The 18,241-nt window shown below is 59.5% G+C and overlaps 1 protein-coding gene across 2 annotated transcripts in view; it reads left to right on the plus strand.

Annotated features, from left to right (window-relative positions):
• BCR (BCR activator of RhoGEF and GTPase) overlaps positions 1–18,241 on the plus strand; it is a gene marked incomplete at its 5' end in the record, with an annotated part of 97,269 nt that overhangs the window by 67,985 nt on the left and 11,043 nt on the right. The window contains 9 exons of one of the 2 annotated variants that reach the window (XM_079717608.1): positions 134–274; positions 4,310–4,431; positions 5,453–5,621; positions 6,766–6,885; positions 7,466–7,541; positions 8,860–8,964; positions 9,621–9,695; positions 11,095–11,192; positions 12,742–12,873. In XM_079717608.1, coding sequence (XP_079573734.1) covers positions 134–274; positions 4,310–4,431; positions 5,453–5,621; positions 6,766–6,885; positions 7,466–7,541; positions 8,860–8,964; positions 9,621–9,695; positions 11,095–11,192; positions 12,742–12,873 — 1,038 coding nt within the window. The remainder of the gene's footprint in view (positions 1–133; positions 275–4,309; positions 4,432–5,452; positions 5,622–6,765; positions 6,886–7,465; positions 7,542–8,859; positions 8,965–9,620; positions 9,696–11,094; positions 11,193–12,741; positions 12,874–18,241) is intronic. The other variant, XM_079717609.1, reaches the window with a different exon arrangement.

Raw genomic sequence — 18,241 nt, forward strand, 5'->3', positions numbered from 1 at the left:
ACAGTGCTCGCACGAGTGCTGCTGCATGGCCCAGGCCATGGTGAGAGGTGGCCCCAGGTCACACCCAGCATGTCTGCGGCTCTCACAGCAGAGATGCCGGGGCTGCTCTGACTCCATCCTTCGTCCGATGCAGGACTTGCTGAAACACACCCCCTCTGGCCACCCCGACCACCTGCTGCTGCAAGACGCCCTCCGCATCTCGCAGAACTTCCTGTCCAGCATTAACGAGGAGATCACGCCCCGCCGGCAGTCCATGACCGTGAAAAAGGGAGAGGTGAGCATGGTGGCCGAGCAGAGGTGGGCATGGGGCCCACTGTATCCGCACAGCTCAGCCCAACACAGAAACGCCTGGACTTGGGGGCCCTTGACCCTGGCAGGGTGAACCCAGGCCAGTGTGCAGGGCATCGGGGTGTGGTTTTAGGGGTGCAGGCCTCACTTGGGGGGTTATGTCCCGGGCACCGCACACCCTGCCGGATCAGGGTCCCCAGCTAAGGAGACCGGTGAGAAGGAGGATGGCATTTGTGTGCCTGGGGACCACTCGGTTCCTCTTGAGTGTTCTTTCATTAACATATAGTTAACAGTGGGTTTAAGGACTTAAAAGGGGATGAAGGGGAGCGGGGTGTGGTTTGTGTTTGCAGCTGGAGAACGAACGTGGTTGACCTCTTCGGCCAGGAGGACTCTCCTTCCCCTTCTCCCTCCCTCCCTGACAGCCCCTCCCAGTCTCCATCTCTCCGCACGTCGTAGATGACAGGGTGTGGAACAGAGGGGCTCAGACGCCACCCCTGCCACCTCCGCTCCTTCCCGGGGGGGCCCAGCCCCGTGCCAGGCAGCTTGCAGCGAGATGGCAGAGGTGTGCCAGTCAGGGGCGGCATCTAGTGTGAGCATCTTTCGTTGGAAGCGGCACTGTGGGGCGGGGCGGGGGTGCGGACCCGCGGCCTCTGGGGTCTCGTGCAGGGACAGGAGCCGTATGGCCCAGCAACACGTGGGCTGGCAGCAAACCTTACTGTAGCTGCCGCTCGGAGCCACTCCTCTTCCCGTTAGTGTGCCAGGTGCTCGGCGGCGCCGAGGCTGACCCGCCAGGACTCGGGGCTGGCGGGCAGGCTGCTCTCAGCCCTGTGCTTCCACACCTGTGTGGGAAGTGGTACCTGAGTGTTCGGCCTCCCTTGTCAGCAGTTCACACGGTCTCACAAGACTCAGGATTTGCTTCCACCAAGACTCCTGTCCCTGTTGGGTTTGTGCTGCTTGGTCTCCCCTCCTGGGACACCATGCTCTCTCGCAGGCAGTTCCTTTATAAGAGCACCGCCCTCCTGGGAAGCAGCTGTGCGAGTCCTTCTGTGGGTGCTGAGTCTGCGCCTGTGTCTCCGCTGCACTTAGGTTCCCCAGGGAGAAGTGCCTCCTTGCTCTTTGGATCATTGGAAGCAGCTGCCTTCAGGAATTGAGGAAAATCAGATGTCGCCTGGCAGTTGTCAGCCAGGCCCTTGAGCCCGCATCTGTATCCCAGGCCTCCTTCCCCGTGGACCCATGGTCGGGGTCCCGGGGCGCCTGAGTGGGAAGTGTGTAGGGGTCGGTGCTTCATGGGGGCAGGGCTTCTACCTGCGCCCACCCCATCCCCACCAGCATCTGGTCCTGCTGACCTGTGGTGTCTGCTCCTTGAGGGGAATCACTTGGGTGCCTCAGCCACGAATGGGGGAGAAAGGCCGGTGACCCTGAAAGGTCGGGAGTCTGAGTCGTACGCGCCTTTATTCAGGGTTCTCCGTCAGGAGCACAGTAAGGGAGATAGATGGCGGCTAGACCAGGATACAGGCAGATCCACACCCACACCCCTGCCTGGGACGTCCTCGAGAGCTGGGGGCTGGGGTCTACAGATAGAGACAGAATGAGGCCTGATCCCTGGGCCAGGGTCCGGGCTCCCTTCGTGGATTTGCCAGTATCGTGGTTGGGGGCCCTGCTTTCCTGGAGCTGGGAGACCCTTCCTGCCCATCTGCTGCGCATTTTCTGTTTGAGCCACTGCAGGACCCCAGGGTGGGCTGGGGTTCAGAAGTGAGGCCTGGGACCTCCTTGGGAGGGAGGACATCTGCCACGATGGGGAAGCTGGTGGTGAGAAAGTCCTACTGTGCTCAGAGGACAGCCACACCGTCCACTCCCCACGCTGTGCACCTCGTGTGGCCCTCGGAGACGGGGTGCAGCACAGAGAAAGGCTTAGATCAGAACGTCATGCGGTGGGGGGCTTCTCCTGGAAAGACAAGGATGTGCACAGACAGGGGTGCATGGGGAGGGGCCTGGCAACTGAGTCCACCCATCAGAGCCCCCCAGGGCTGCCTTCTGAGCCCGTGTCTGCTAACACGGATGGGTGGCTGTACGGGCTGCCACAAATGCCAGGGTGACGCTGGTGGCCTCTGGAGGATGAAGTTGGTGGCTGGGGTGGGACTTCGGATGAACCTGTGAGCGGCAGGACCCAGCGGGGAGGAGGGGAGGGCCTGCAGGGGGCTCCATCAGGGCTGGGACCCTGGACGATTCTGACCTGCTGACAGAGGGGATGAATCCACCTCTGAGCTGGACGTCGGGGGCCCTCTGCTGGCAATGGCCAGAAGCTCAGCTCCTTTGTGTGGAGAAAGGACTGCAGTCCCCCCCTCACAGAAGGTCCCTTGGTCCTGCCTCCTGGGCTGGAAGACCATCTGCCGTGTCCCTGCCGAGGGGGCATTCCTCGAGGACCTCAGTGTCCCAGGACCTGCCCCGCGGCACAGACCCCGCAGTCAGGCTGCCCAGGTCCCCAGTGCTGCATGGCCGTGTTTCCAGGTGCACATGCTTCTGTGCTTCCCATGGGTGCGGACGCGGGGCTTGCCTATGCCCACAGCAGGCAGGGGAGGGCAGTGACGATGGGTCACGGCCTGGGCACGTGGGCAGCCCTCCTGCCCTCCCACTTATGGTCTGGTTGGCACTGGCAGTTCCCATGTAAATCATCCAGTCTCCGTGGCCAGCTGCTGTGAGTGAGCTGCGCATGATGGTGATGTGGGAGTGTTGGGGGGCCTGGCCCAAGCTGAATTTGCTTCTGGGGGGCTCCTGCTGAGAGTGTGGGGGGAGTTCAGGGAGGCACAGGTTCCCTGAGAAGAACCTCGGGTGACAGGTGGCAGTGGAGCCAGGTGCCCAGACCTGTTGGGGGGGTGGGTGACAGGGGTAGGGAGACGCTATGGGTCTTTGCCCCCTGTGGTGTGTGTGCCTGACCCTCCGGACCCTTCCCAGGCCATCACAGAGAGGGGTGGGGAGTCGCCCTTTCTGGGGGGCCTTCCCTGAGGCCAGGAGGGCAGGGTCCCCAGTGAGCACCTGGTCTCTTCTCCTGGGCACAGACCCCTGAGTGTCCCCGCTCTCTCCCTGTGCTGCCTGGGGTGGATGGTGGAGCTCCCTGAGGCTCAGGCTTCTCATCTTCGAAGTGGGCATGAGGACTCACCCACAACAGGAGGGTCACATCCAATGACAGGCCACGTGCTGGCACAGCACACCCGGGGCGTGTGTGGGGCAGCCTCTCATCCTGTCTCTGTGTCCTTGGCACAGCACAGCGCCAGCCCGGATGAGGTGGCGGGCACTGTTTGTCAGCTGACTTACCTCCATGTGCCCTGGAAACTTGTGAGCCATGGGACCATCCCTTGTCTTTCAGATGAAGCTCCCAGGGGCAGAGAGGCACAGGGCTTGCTGGGGACTGGTGTTTCTAGTCTCCCTGCTCCTTCGAGGATGCCTCAGGGTCAGGGGTGGGCATCAGAGGTGTAAAACCCCTATGTGGGCCCCTGCCTGTCAGTGGTCACTGACCTCAGAAGGACTAGAATGTGGGATCCCAGCTGGGGGACCCCTGCCCAGCCTCCTGATGCCCTCAGATCCAGGCCCAGCCCTTAGCGTGACTGCCCCTCTCGGAGTTCTCCCGGCCTGTCTCCTCCCCCCTTACCAGGCAGTCCCCTCTAGGCCGAGCACCAAGCTCTTGTTACCTGAGCCTTGACGGTCCCCGTACGAGAACGTCCCCTCTCCACGTGACCAGCGTCTTGCCTGGGTCTCCAGGCCTGTCCTGAGGATGTATGGGCCGCCCTGCTCAGAGGGGCTCTCCCGTCGCCTTGGCTGCAGTGTCTCCTCCGGCCTCCAGGCCAGTGGCTGTGACTCTGTCTGGGGCTTGGGAACTTTGATGAACAAAGAGCAAGGCGTTTGGCGTGTGTGTTTGCGGGCGGATGAGGTGGAAGGAGCGCTGGAAAGTGAGTGTAAGGGTTGGAGGTAGGGGGAGTGGAGGCCCAGGCTGCCCCTGCCCTGACCAGCCCCCCCACCCCCCCAGCACCGGCAGCTGCTGAAGGACAGCTTCATGGTGGAGCTGGTGGAGGGGGCCCGCAAGCTGCGGCACGTCTTCCTCTTCACTGACCTGCTCCTGTGCACCAAGCTCAAGAAGCAGAGCGGAGGGTGAGTGACCATGCGGCCCCGGCCGAGAGGAGGGTCCCCGGGGTACGGGGTGGTTTCTATAGTAGGAGACCTGGTGTTCTTTCCAGTGAGCCTCGAGAGGTCGTAACCTGTTGCCAGGCTGCTCTCGTTAAGCTACATTCTGTTTCCAACTGGACGTGATGCCAGGCTCAAGGTCAAAGTTCATCATTAGGAATCTGGAGACATTCAGGGTCTGGGTGGGTGACCAGGCTGTTGACTATGACTTCAGGTGCTAGTGGGGGGCTGTCATGTCGTGACCCAGACAGGTCAGGGGGCTGCAGGGTCTGGTGCAGGTGGGGGATGGACACTGGCTGCCCCTACCCTGTCCTCGGAGGGCATCACTAGGTGATCCCTACATTTTGTCTTCCTGAGATCATGGTGGCTTCTAAGTGATTCTCAGCACTGGCCTGCAGACCCCACCCAAACCCCCAGGAATCAGACCACACAGGTTGCAGCAGTGGGGGGCCGGGGGAGTGGGGAGGCAGTAGCTGGAATGGAGGAAAGAAGGTCACGTTGGGAAGAACCAGAACTGGGCTCTTCACCCCATTCTGCCATCGCCACGCTGAGTGGATTTAATCAGAAGAGAGCCTTGGTTTCCCCATCTGTCGAGGGGGGATTACACCAGGTAGATTTGTAGCCCCTCAAACTCTACAGCTCTGGACGTGTCTGCAGTCCTCTCCTGACTGTCATTGGCAGCCTAGGTGGTCTCCTGCGTCAGGGAGTCTATGAGCCACCACCGTCAGCACAGAGTAGGGTGGATGAGGGCTTGTCAGACCCGTGGGGCCTGGGTCACACGTGCAAAATGCCCCTCCCCAGGGATCACCGAGGCTGGGTCGCCAGTGTCTGCCTGTGGCCTTATCCCAGCCTGTCTCAGGGACCATGAGCAGAGTTTGAAAGTCAGGTAAACTTCGTGGCCATGAACTTAGGGTTCCCCAGAGTCGAAAGCAGTGACTTAAGCAAAGGAAGGTGGTCAGCCTGTTAACCTGCCCCTCCCCCCACCCAGCAAAACCCAGCAATACGACTGCAAATGGTACATCCCGCTCACGGATCTCAGCTTCCAGACAGTAGACGACTCGGAGGCCGCACCCAACATCCCCCTGGTGCTGGATGAGGAGCTGGATGCCATGAAGATCAAGATCTCCCAGATCAAGAGTGACATCCAGAGAGAGAAGGTGGGGCTGGGGGGGTGGTGCCAGGCCGGGCTCTGCAGCTCGAGTGGGCAGTATACTGTCACGCTGGCAGGCGGGCAAGTTCTGCAGGGCATCTGACCCCACTGCTGGTCTCTGGGACCTGCTGGGACCCCTGTGAGCCCTCGCAGTGCCAGGCCTCCCGTTAGGCATGGAGCCGTGCAGGATGGGGTGGGGGGAGGTGCCCCTCTGTCCCTCTTATAACTGCCCTGATCCGGAGCGAATCCCAGGCTGGGGGGAAACACGGCCCCTCCAGGGGGTCTGGACTGCACCCAGCAGGCCCCTGGTTGTTTCTGGAGAGGAACAGTGAGGATGAACCCCTCGCCTGTAGGGTCAGCCCAGGCCAGAGCTGGTGCCTCACAGTGGCCAAAGTCAAGGTGGGTCCCCAGAAGGTTGATGTCCAGGGACACCCCGCTGAGGTGGGTGCAGCAGGACAGGGGTCCTTCTCAGCCCTCACCCTACCCAACCTTCTGTACTGCAAACCCCGCAGGATGAGGAAAGCACAGGAGCCCCAGGACCGGCGTGAACTCTGGGTTGTTTATTCGTCCCGACGGACCCGTGGCCCCCATGGCAGTGTCCTGAGGCAGAGGGGAGCCAGGGCTGCATCCACGGGGCTGTCAAGCTGTCTGCCACCACTCACCCATCCGAGCCATGCCCTCTGCCTAGTGGCAGGCGGCACAGCCTCCCCCGGGGACAGAGGGCTTCAGAAGGGAGGAACACGACACGCGGCAGGGAGGGTTTTCCCAGCCAGGTCCTGGGGGTGCATGTCACCCTCCATCAGGACCCTCGCAGTCACTCCCAGGGGACCTGATGCTGAAATGTGGCAAATCCGGGAGCAGGGAGGGGCCTTTTGGGTCACGACAGACCCCTTCACATTGTCTAAGTTTGGAGCAAGTGAAAAAAGGGAGGTTTGTGAGAGGAAGAACTTAATCCCTTAAGAAGGATGGGCTGAGCACGTCTGGCAGTCTGTGCCGGGCCTGGACGCTGTGGCCGAGACCCTGTCCGTGCTGGGCCGCCAGACGGTCTCCCGTCCTCCACAGACCGAGCATCAGGGGTGGTGGGGCAGGCAGAGTGGGAGCGGGCCGCGCTGGGCCAGAGCTGGAAACGTGACCATGCCCTCTCCCCACAGAGAGCGAACAAGGGCAGCAAGGCCATCGAGAGGCTGAGGAAGAAGCTCTCAGAGCAGGAGTCGCTGCTCTTGCTCATGTCCCCCAGCATGGCCTTCCGCGTGCACAGCCGCAACGGCAAGGTGGGCGCCCAGCGTGGCACACAGGCTGCTCTCTGGGGCTTTGGGCCGGAACCCCCATGGCTGGGAGGTGGTGGGGTCTCCAGGGAGTCTCAATAGGGCGGAGGGCTTGCAGGTTTGTGCAGACCCAACCCTTGGTGCAGAAATGCTGTCTGGGACCTCTTGGGCCAGAGAGACAGCTTCTCTCCTGAGTGGCTTCTGCTGCCTCTGTAGCCGGGGCCTTTCCCTCCATGGGCATCACGCACTTGTCAGGGGGCAGCCGGTGGGCTTGCCTCTGCGTCATGGGCCCGGCTTGTGGGCATCAGCCCTCCCCTCTGCAGGTCCCACCTGGTGACCCCGGTGGCCCTACACTCTGATTCGTCACGCCCTGACCCAGGCGCAGCAGGAGGGGCGGAGGATGCAGGGAGGGACGAGCAGTGCTGTGAGCACAGCCGCCCCAGCTCCTCCAGCCTGCAGCGTGGAGATGCTCGTGTCTCCTGTGGGCGTACTGCAGCCTCCGCGCGGTGACCAGGACGGAGCCCTGGATCCATTGGGCGCCCGCTCAGCCGGGGTGGAGATAACGGGTGTGTTCTCCTCCCCGCAGAGTTACACGTTCCTGATCTCATCCGACTACGAGCGGGCCGAGTGGAGGGAGAACATCCGGGAGCAGCAGAAGAAATGTGAGTGGCCTGTGCGCCCAGGCTGTGGGCTCGGGAGCGTCACGGCTGGAGGGTCACCTCCCATGGTCTCAAACCTTGTTTTCCCCAAGGGACAGTGGAACTCTTACCCAAGTGAGGTGTGCCATGGAGCCCTAATACGGGAAATAATGGGGGAGGGGCTGTCCTGATAGAGCCCCCTGCCCTCTGTGCCCCCTGCCTGCCCTCTGACTCCTCCCATGAACCCCCTTCCCCTCCTCTGGCCTTCTCTGAATTCCCACCTGCATTCTGGACCTCCCTACTCTGAATTCCCTGCCTGCCCCCGGGGGCCCCCCTGCACCCCTGCTGCCTTTCCGAGGCTGCCACGCACGTGGCCCACCCGCCTTGCCTCCCCTCAGGCCTGCCACACACCCCAGCAGATGCTGATGCCATACGGCCCTCGACTGGGCCCACCTGGGCAGCCACACGGTGCTGGCCCTGCCCCCCTGTGCTTGACCGCTGTCAGGACAGGGCGCCCACTCCCCTCTGGACGGCCCCTTCTTCGGGCGCTTCCCTCCGTCAGCAGTTCTTTCCTTCTGCTCAGCTCAGAGCTGCCCCGTCCTGCCTGGCAGCCTTCAGGGTGGGACGGCAGACCCTGCCCCAGGTCCTGGGGCTGCAGCTGCCTGGTTCCCTCCTCCGCCCCCAGCCATACGGTTTGGGATTCCCGAGCCATCCTTGCTAAAAGGTTTCCGCGTGTGCCCTGTGTGCCCCCCAAGGTAGGTTGGGGGCTCCGCACGCCTCTGCCCTGTCCTGAGCGCCTGTCCCCCCAGGGTTGTCATTCGTGCCTGTGCTGAGACCCCAGTGCCACTGCCTCCGGCGGCAGGACGGGCACTCCTGGTGACTCTGACGGCCAGTGCCTGGGGCCCTGCCAGAGTTTCTGTCCCAGGTGTCCTGTTGTAACCAGGGGCCCAGACCCTTTACAGCATGTGTTGTCTGCTCAGAAATAATCTCCTTTCCCCACCTGGTGGAGAGAAGGAGGAGCAGGGGACAGAGCCCCACAGGAAGGTGCCCCAGATCACCCCCTCGCAACCGCCTTGAGGCCATGCCAAGGTGGTGGGCGGCCCTGTGTTTGTGAGCGTTGTGCAAAGATTCCTCCCACCCTCTGAGCCCAGCCTGGGCCCCCCGGGGCCATGCCTCACCTGCCCCTTACCGGCTCCTCCCTGGGAACAGGTGGCCCCTGTTGTCCTAACCAGGGTGTGCTGAGGACCCAGTGGGGGTACGTCTGAGAACACCCCATGGGCGTCCTGGGGAGTCCGAGAGCCGGGCAGACTCACCAGTTGGTGCTCCTGTGCCCCCATCTCAGGTTTCAAGAGTTTCTCCCTGACATCCGTGGAGCTGCAGATGCTGACCAACTCATGCGTCAAGCTTCAGACCGTCCACAGCATCCCACTGACCATCAACAAAGAAGGTGGGCTGTGCCCCCCAGGCCACCGTCCCTTTCTGTTGTTATTGCCATCCTGGACCAGAGATGTCCATTTCAAGGCTGGATGTGCTGCTGAAGGCCTGTCGGCCTCTCCGGGGTGTGGACGGGACGGGTTAGGGGTGGTCGCTCCCAGGCGGCGGCCACCGGGTGGTTGAGAAGACCGATGACTTGGCCCCAAGTCCCGAGCCGCTCCTCAGACCCTCTGTGCTCTGGGCCCCGCTCCCCGTCCCCCCGCCCACCCCTCAGCCTGGTGCCACCCGCCCCCACCTGTGGTTGTGCTGCATCTTGCGTTCACTGTTACACAGACTCGTGCACATGCAGCCACACACAGGGGTATGCTTTGCACACTCAAGCACACACACCCCATCCACGTGGCATGCTCCCCGACCCTCTCCTGTCCCGAGAACCTGTCACATCTCTTCCCGGTCCCTGGTTTGCCCATGTTGTGAACCCAACTAGATCCTAAGGTCCCCGAGACAGAGGCCACGATGGGTGTGTTTCTGCTCCTGACATTGCCTTGTCCCCTGCTAAGCAAGTGACGGTCACACGGGGCCCCCATGAGGGTCACCTTGAAGCAGAACCTGTCACCTGCCTGCTTCTCCCAGGAGGACGGACGCTCACCTCTCTGGTCTCTCGCACAGATGATGAATCTCCCGGGCTCTACGGGTTCCTGAATGTCATCATCCACTCTGCCACTGGCTTTAAGCAGAGTTCTAGTAAGCGGCTGGGTTGGGGAGGAAGGCGGCCGGACACTGAGCCGAAGGGTGTGGGGACCAGAGAAGCAGCTGACCGCCGGGAGGTGCGGTGCTGGCTGACGCCCACTGGGTGTGGGGTTGCTTTCCCTGGGGTGGACCCTGCCGTTGCCAGCGCCTGGCTCAGACCCTGCGAGCTGGGAAGCTGCCCCCTGCAGGCGAGTCCTGCAATTGCAGGGGCTGGGGTTTGCTATAGACAGAAAACGCTACCTAGGTTGCCAGGAAGCCAGGAGGCTGAGGGCCGGCACCCTGACCCTGGTCAGCAAAGGAGACTCTGCCGCTCTGATGAGCCAGAGGGTTACCCTTTTAATACTTCCCCCTGGGGGCACCTCTCCCAGCCACTTGAGCTGTCAGAGTGGTGAGGGCTGGTCGCATTTCAGCCCAGGTACAGCAGACGCTCACCTGTCAGCCTGACACCAAGTTCTCAGGGTCCCTCGGAGGAGGACACAGGGCAGGTACCGTTCTGCTGACCTTCCCACTGTTGCTACAAAACCAAACAAGAAATCCCTGATGAGCCACAGGATAGAAGATATTTACAAACTGTGTATATATGATCAGGGCCTTGTATCCAGAATATATAGAAAATTCTTACAACGCAATGCTTGAGACAACCCAGTTTTTTAAAAATGAGCAAGAGATTCAGATAGACATAAACAAATTTACAGATCTGTGGTTGAATGGGAGAAATGGGCATAAGAGATCTTTTAAGGGTGATGGAAATGTGCTACAATTGGATAGTGGTAGTGATTACACCACTCTGTAAACTTACCAAAAAGCATTGAATTGGTCACTTAAAGTGGGTAAACTTTAAGGTATACAATTCATACCTCAGTAAAGACATTTTTTAATAAAAAAGAATGGAACACAATATCTATTGAATAAGTTGTCTCACTAACTAGAGGTGAATAAGTCTGAATACAAATACTTTTTCATTTTACCCTGTACTAAGTTTATTAGTACACTGATGGATGCCATGCCCCTGCACCCACTTTTCTCCCAGCACCGAGCTGCTGTCAGTGAGCAGGGGAGCGAATGTTCTGAGAGGTGCCGGTTCCCTGCGCACTGTTGTGAGGCGCTGCTAACCTTGCCAGCCACTGGTTTGGTGTCTTGTTTTAAAAAGAAAACCAAGGACTTCCCTGACAGTCCAGTGGGTGAGACTCCACACTTCCACTGCAGGGGGCACAGGTTCGATCCCTGGTCAGGGAACTAAGATCCCGCATGCCACGCTGTGCGGCCAAAAAAAAACAAGACAAAAATAAAACCAAGACTGTTTTTTATGATTTAGAAAATAACACCTGCTTTTATAAAAAACATTGGTAATAAGGGACAGCATGGTCACCCTCTCTGTGTCCCTCTCCTGCAGGTCTGTACTGCACCCTGGAGGTGGATTCCTTTGGCTACTTTGTAAATAAAGCCAAGACACGTGTCTACAGGGACACGGCTGAGCCCAACTGGAATGAGGTGAGGCCCGACTTCTGGGTGATCAGGAGGAACATCTTCCAGGGAGAGAATGTGACCCCAAGGGCTTCCCCACAGGCAACGGTGCCAGCATTCCTGGAATCTCCTGGAGGACCGGGCATGCCAAGAGATAGAGATTTTATCTCCACGTTCCTGAGAATTCTCCACTCCCGTCCCCCCAGTTACAAAGAAACTTGTTTTGCTGGCAAAGCATCTGGAAAAGGAACTTAGAAGGGCTTCTTGTTACTAAGGCCTTTGTTATTGCTCAGTGTTTCCTTGGGAGGTTTCCATGGCGTTTTTCCTCAGAAACTGGAATGAGCGTTCAGCTCTGTGACCCTCTCAGTTTCTGGAAGCTGGGGCACTGCCTGTGTGTGGGGCCTTGCTGGGCTGGAAGAAACCCCAGTCTCTTTTCTCAGCATCACTCCTGTGATTATTAGTTGTGCCGCCTCCATAGGACTGGGGCACGGGGAGCCAACGGACTACCTGGTCCTTATAGCAGCTCTATAGCTCTGGGTGCCCATACGGAAAGGGCTGGTGTCTGCTGTGACAAGGGGGGATCACAGCCAGGTGGATCCATCGAAGAAGGCTTTGAGGAGAGCGAGAGGGCCGTGACCCAGCAGAGGCAACAAGGGCAGGGCTCTGGATACTATGCAGAGGGTTCTGGTGTGAGGCAGCCCTGGAGGCTTGAGGGACTGAGCATGGGGTTGGGGGAGCTTCAGAGCATCAGGCCACCCGGCGGCCACCCTGGCTGTGTGTGTATGGATTATCCAGGGCCTCACAGATTCTGGGCATACACACCCTCCCTACCCCCATTCAGGCTCAGAAATATTTGCTCTCCCCTCCCCGCTGCTTCCCCAGCAGGAACCCATGCCTGCAAAAACACTGGTGTGAAACGCAGCATTTACTGAAGGTTTCATAGGGGTGATGGAGGAGAAAGTAGACACCTTGAAAACCTACGGGAGAATTCTTTCCTCCCAGGTCGCTCTCTCGCCTAGGTCACCTCCCTCGATCGACTTTTTTTTTTCCCCTTTCAAATAGACTTTATTTGTAGAGCAGCTTTAAGTCCACAGCAAAAGTGAGTAGAAAGGACAGAGATTTTCCGTGTCCCCCTGTCCCTGTTCCCCCTCCCCACTATTGACGCAGCAGAGTGGGGCATTTGTCGTAATTGGTGAACCTCTGAGGACACATGCCCCAAAGCCCACAGAGTGTCTGCATTTGTAACCAGCACCCCAGAGCTTCTGGTGCATGTGGTGCGGGGACCACGCTGTGAGATGCTGGCTTAAGGAGCTTGGATTAGGTTTGAGAGGCGCTCAGAGCTTCCAGAAGCATCCAGACTGGGCCACGGTGTGATGCTCACAGGGAAGTGGCTTCCGAGGGTCTGCATCGTGGGACGAAAGTGAGGAGAGTCTCGACGCGGGGCCTCCCGGGGCAGCTCGGGAGCTATCTGTGCAGGAGCCGCAGTTCAGAGGCCCCTTCAGCCGGCAGCACTGACCCCCACTCACCGGGGCCCCCCCAATTAACTCGGGGCTTTCCTTCTCTCTCGGGGCCACAGGAGTTTGAGATCGAGCTGGAAGGCTCACAGACCTTGAGGATACTGTGCTACGAGAAGTGTTACAACAAAAGCAAGATCACCAAGGAGGACGGCGAGAGTGCAGACAGGATCATGGGGAAGGGCCAGGTGCAGGTGAGGCTGCCGCCGTCTGCTCCCTGCAGGGTCCTGTCTGCCCCCACCACCGCCATGTAGTCTTCCCCCAGCCCCGGACGCACTCACCCCAGCTCCAGATGCTCTGTGTTCTTCCCCACTTGACACTCAGGGACACTGAGATGGGGGTGAGGCAGGCCTGGCTCTGAATCATCCGCCGTGGGAGACCTGGGCTGGCACCTTCGTGGGTCCTTTTCTTCCCCTCTGTCTGTCTGTCATGCCCCGTCTTGTCCCCAAAGGAATTTCAGATCCACCTGTTTTTCCAGTGGGGCTGCCATGCCTCCATGGCCTCCAGAAGACCCCCAAGGCAGGCCGCTGAGTTGGTGCCCTGGGTTGCAATTGGCAATTAGGAGCTTCCTCTTCTTGGAAAAGCATGAGAGTCTGAGTCTACCTGCCTGACATCGCCTCTCTGGCTTCTAGACTCAGATTCCAGGGGGTGCAGCTGCATCCCTCCTGGGCCACAGGTCCGCCCCTGGAGTTGTCATAGGAGCCCCTGGTGGGCCAGGAGTGTCTGTACAGGACCAGAGAGGGGTCCCAGGTCCAAGCCATTTGGGCCCTCAGTCCTTTCAGTTTACCCAGGCCCTGGAAGCACCCCACCCCCACCCCCCAGCTCTCGCACTGCTTGGCAGGCAGGAGCTGCATCACCTGCCTTGCGCTTCTTGCAGCCTCGCCTGCACGGTTCTGCCCACCGTGGAGAAAGCCCTGGTACCCTCTTTCCTTACGGGGCATCTTACTGGACCCAGCTAAGTGGGTTCCTCCCTGCTCTGCCCTGGAGGTGGGCCCTGACTGTTCCTCACTCCCCCTGGTGCCCCGAGACCCCTGGACGAGGCCTCCTGGCGGGGGAGTGGTTGGACATTCCAGGTGCCAGTCAGAGGACAGGGCTCTCCAGGAAGCCCCGCCTCCCTTCCCTGGGGCAGGAAGTGAAGATCCTCACAGCAGGAATGACAGGAGAAAGGGTGACTCATCCCTGGGTAGTTCATCATCTCTGTTGGCAAGTCTGGGAGTCACCACTCCAGCTGGCTGGCTTCCCCACCTTGGAAGCTTATTAGGGAATTTGATGGCTCAGGGTCTCCAGGGACCCCTGTACATTGAGAGCAGGTCTGAAAGCAGAAGCGCCCCTCTGACCGCCCTGTTCTGCTCCCCTCACCCACCCACCAGCTGGCGCCACAGGGCAAGACAAAGACACAGGGAGAGGAAGCCAGTGACGCCTGGGGCTGGGCTCTCCTAAGGTGGAGACGGCCCAGGGTGGGAGGGGACACCAGTCCGGGACGACACTCTAGTGAGGCCGCTGAGGTTGGGGTGCGTGTTGGGGAGCAGGGCGGCAGCCTCGCCCTGCCCAGGGAAGGCAGGACTCGTGGCCCCTCTTGGGCGGGGATGGTCCACGAAGGCCGGCTCCTGGTCCAGGGTCGCTGGGCGGCTGTCCTGGACCTGAGACCTGCCTGTGGCTTCGCTCCTGGGTGAGAGGGGGATGGTCCCTCCTTGCTCTCCGTCAGCCCAGGGTTCAGTTGGGCCAGTTTTAGGGTCTTGGTTTAGAGCTGGGCTTCTGGGTGGAAAAGCAGAAAGGCAGGCCAGGATTTATCAGTCGTCCCACCTCTGGCGTCCCAACCAGGGACCTGTGGCCAGCCAGGTCCCTCCCTCCACCAGGGACACCCTGCTTGAGCTTGGCAGACAGGGTGCTGCGTGGGTGGCTCCTGTGGGTGCTGCCTGGTATTTCCTGCCTTGCGGCTCATGTGCATTGACTCCCCGCAGTGATCTTCAGACCCAGCCTTGTGTTTCCACGTAGATATTGTCCACCCTCCTGGCTTTACGTGGAATCCCATGGATTCCAACCTCACTGCTGGGCTGTTTTGTTCTTGATGGATACTAGGGCAGTCCCCAAACTGTGCTGTTCCGTGAGTGTCCTGAGCTGGATGCCTTTGAGTGCCGCCCTGTTTAGGCACCTGCCTCATGCCGGTCATCGCTCTGGTCCTTAGTCGTCGCCTCTGCTGCTCGAGGATGGCTGGCTCCCTCTGCTCCCTCCCACTCCCCTCCGTGTCTGCACCTGCCCCCAGCCCCGGCGTCCCTCACCCACACGCATCTTGCAGAGCCTACGATGAGCTGACAGGCTGGTGCCCGGCTCCTTTTCTTGGCTCCGGTTCCTCCAACCTTTGACGCCAGTCACCTGCACCCTCCACGGCTGGGGTCCCAGGGGTGGTGGACTTTGAACTGGGGTCTCTAAGCACTGCCGCTGGTAACCGAGGGTCTCAGAAAGGAAAAGAGGAAAGAACTGACACTCGTTTTCCTCCTTTACTGAGTCAAGCCGTCTTTGGAAACCCTCTGCCTTGATACATCTTGATGTAAACAAAACATTTCCTTGTGTTCACACTTGTGTTCTCCGACAGTCAGGGGGTACCAGGTGAGTGCCTGCCCCATCCGGGGAAGACGTGAGCGGTGAGGTTAGGGGGCTGGTGAGGGGCGTCTCCCCGAGTCCCTGCTGCTCCCAATGTCTGATCGCAGCCTGCGCTTCCCCCTCCACGGTGCTTTGAGCTCCTCAGACAGTCCTCCTTCCAGTAGGACCCAGACGTGAGATGGGAGGGGGGGAGGGGGGGACTCTGTTAAAAAATACATTCATGGCCTTGTTAAACCAGCAATGTGGGCTTCATTCCAGGGGGCTGTCGAAATAGAGAGAGATGGGGCTCAGCTCTGAAAACAACAAGGAAAGGCGGGAATTTACTGCCCGGGGGACAGGGAGCAGATGGAAAATGACTGAGAACATCAATAATGGTAGTAGTAAAATAACACCAGGGCCAAGGGGGGTTCTGGCTAAGCCGACCTAATGGGATTCTTGCTAAAGGCAGGCCCAGGTGATCAGACATCACCAGGGGACGGTGGGGAATGAGTAGCTTGGTCAGATGTCGAGGTTGGTTAGATATCGAGAGCGAGGATGGGGGATTCTTGCTAAACTGACTTAGCAGGATTCTTGCTAAAATTGACCTCTTGAGGACATGCCCCAGGGACAAGACCTACAGGCATACCTCAGATATACTGCAGTAAAGCAAGTCATGTGAATTTTCTGGTTTCCCAGTGTGTATAAAGGTTATGCTTACACTGTACTGAAGTCTAAGTGTGCAATAGCATTACATCTGAAAAAACAATGTAAGTACCTTAATTAAAAAATACTTTATTGCTGAAATACGCCAAGCAGCATCTAACAATGCAGGGTTGCCACAAACCTTCAGTTTGTAAAAACGCAGTATCTGCAGAGCACAGAAAAATGAGGGATGCTTGTAGTTGGAAAGCAGCTCTGAGAAGCCTGTAGATTTGAGTCAAGGAGAGACTGTCAAGTCCCCCACCCCCACTGCACCTCCTGGGACCTGGGGTGAGTCATAGCTGTGTCTGCCCAAACTCGTTTCCTCACCTGTAAAGGGGTGGGGGTCATGGAGCTGTGCGTGGGGGCCTTCAGTGTCAGCTGCTGCTATTGTTATTATTATTTGTCGTCACTATTGTTAGTGGAAAAGGCTGGTTTTGGCTCCGCCCCCTCATCTCTGCTTCCCTGGGAGACACAGTGGGAAACCCCACCCTTGAGCCATCATCACCCCGGGGAGGATCCCAGAGGAACAGGAGGGACGTTTGTGACTCAGGCTGTAGGCAGCCGGGGGGACCTTGTTTATGAATCAGGATCCTCAGGAGGAAGAAGGAAGGAAGTCAGGGGAGAGTGGTCATGCCAGCGACACCCTGGGGCCCCAGCCAGGCCTCCTTCTCCCTCCCCCTCCCCCACGGATGCCTGTTTTCTGTGGAGGGTCCACCTCGGGGAGGGCGTCCATGACTCCCGGGGCCCAGCTTTCCTGAGTTGGGGCTTTTCCCAGTAAATCCAGGTGCCTTCCGAGCCAGCCCACGTACGAGGGGTGTGTGGCCCTGCATGTCCTGCTGTGGGGTTGGGGGGGCGGCGCATGCCTACATCCCCCAGGTGCTCCCTGCCCCGTGTACACATCTTAACTCGGAAGCTGAGTGGAGAGCCCTTCCCATGGCGGGGGGAGGTGCAGCACCCCAGAGTGTCCGACGGGGGCCATGGAGAAGTGGGAGCCAGCCAGGGGTCAGCGGGCCCCAAGGGGCCAGGGATGGAAATCGGACACACCTGCCTGGGCCAGAGGTGTCAGTATCATCTGGGGAGCTAGGTCCCAGTCCCCCAGGTTAGGGTTCTGGATCCATGTGTTTTTACCCCCCTGTTGGTGTCGGTGAGTGGTGGGTTCAGGAACCGCTGGCTGGATTCTCAGGTTTCGGCCCCTGCTCTTCAGGTGACCGTCCTGGGTGAGTTGCCAGGTCCCGCTTCCCTCCCCAAGAGATGGAGCCCCCGCGAGAGGAGGGTGGGGGACTCTCCCTCCAGAACCCAGGGTGGGTGAGCTGGTTAGCTCAGAGCACCAGCCAGGGACCAGGAAGGAAGAGGGACAGGCTGTCCAGTGGGGACGTGGCCCCGGGGTCGTTGAGGGCAGGTGTAGAGGGCCCAGTGAGCCCCCTCTTCAAGCCAGATCTGAGGCTCAGCGAGCTGTCTGTCCTCAGACCCCAGGAGCCCGCTGTGCCACCCTAGTGATCGATGGCCTCTGTGCGCCAGGCCCTGGGGAGCCCGAGGACAAGAAGACAGCTGCCCCCAGCCTTCACGGTCCAGAGCTCAGAAAGGAGGATGCTGCAGACGGGCCTCGAGCCGGAGCAGGCCCTGCCTGGGGCAGCCAGTGGCCTTGATGGTGCAGTTATGTCAGAGGAGGGAGGAGTCAGGACAGATGCCTTCACTGAGGGTCATTGCGTCTGGGGCTTCAGAAGCTGGTTCCCTGAGGAGATGAGCACATCCTAAGTTCCAGGAGCAGCCAGATTCATGGGGATGTAGGGGGTGCCATGGTCTGAGGAGTCGCTGGGCCAGGACAGGGGCCCCAGTGCGCCAGCATGTCCTGGGTAGGGAGCAGTGGGCATCACCAGGGTCAGCAAAGCCCAGGGAAAGTGGAGCCTCACACTATCGTGAATTTCTTCCTTCAGTTTTCCTTCTCTCGCTTCCCTGTGCAATGTCCTGTCTCTTCTGCTCAGAGGGTAACTTTATATCACATCCTAGAATTTTGTCTTCTCCCATTTCCCTTGCTCTTGTGTGTGTCTTGCTCGGCTCACAACTCAGGTTCTGATGGGAGCATCAGAAGTGATTTTTTTTTTTAATGTTTTATGTCTTATGTGAGCGTCACGGGTGAGACTGGGGCCTCGGGTGTCTGGTTTGACCCTCGCTTTATTTGAGACTACAGCTCGGGGCCGGCTCGGGGTGGGACACGGTTTCCCGGACTTCTCCTTCAGCCGGGAAGCTTGTACCCAGACTGGGTATGGGCAAGGGGGTCCA

Source organism: Hyperoodon ampullatus, assembly GCF_949752795.1.
Source record: "Hyperoodon ampullatus genome assembly, chromosome: 13".
NCBI lineage: Eukaryota > Metazoa > Chordata > Mammalia > Artiodactyla > Ziphiidae > Hyperoodon > Hyperoodon ampullatus.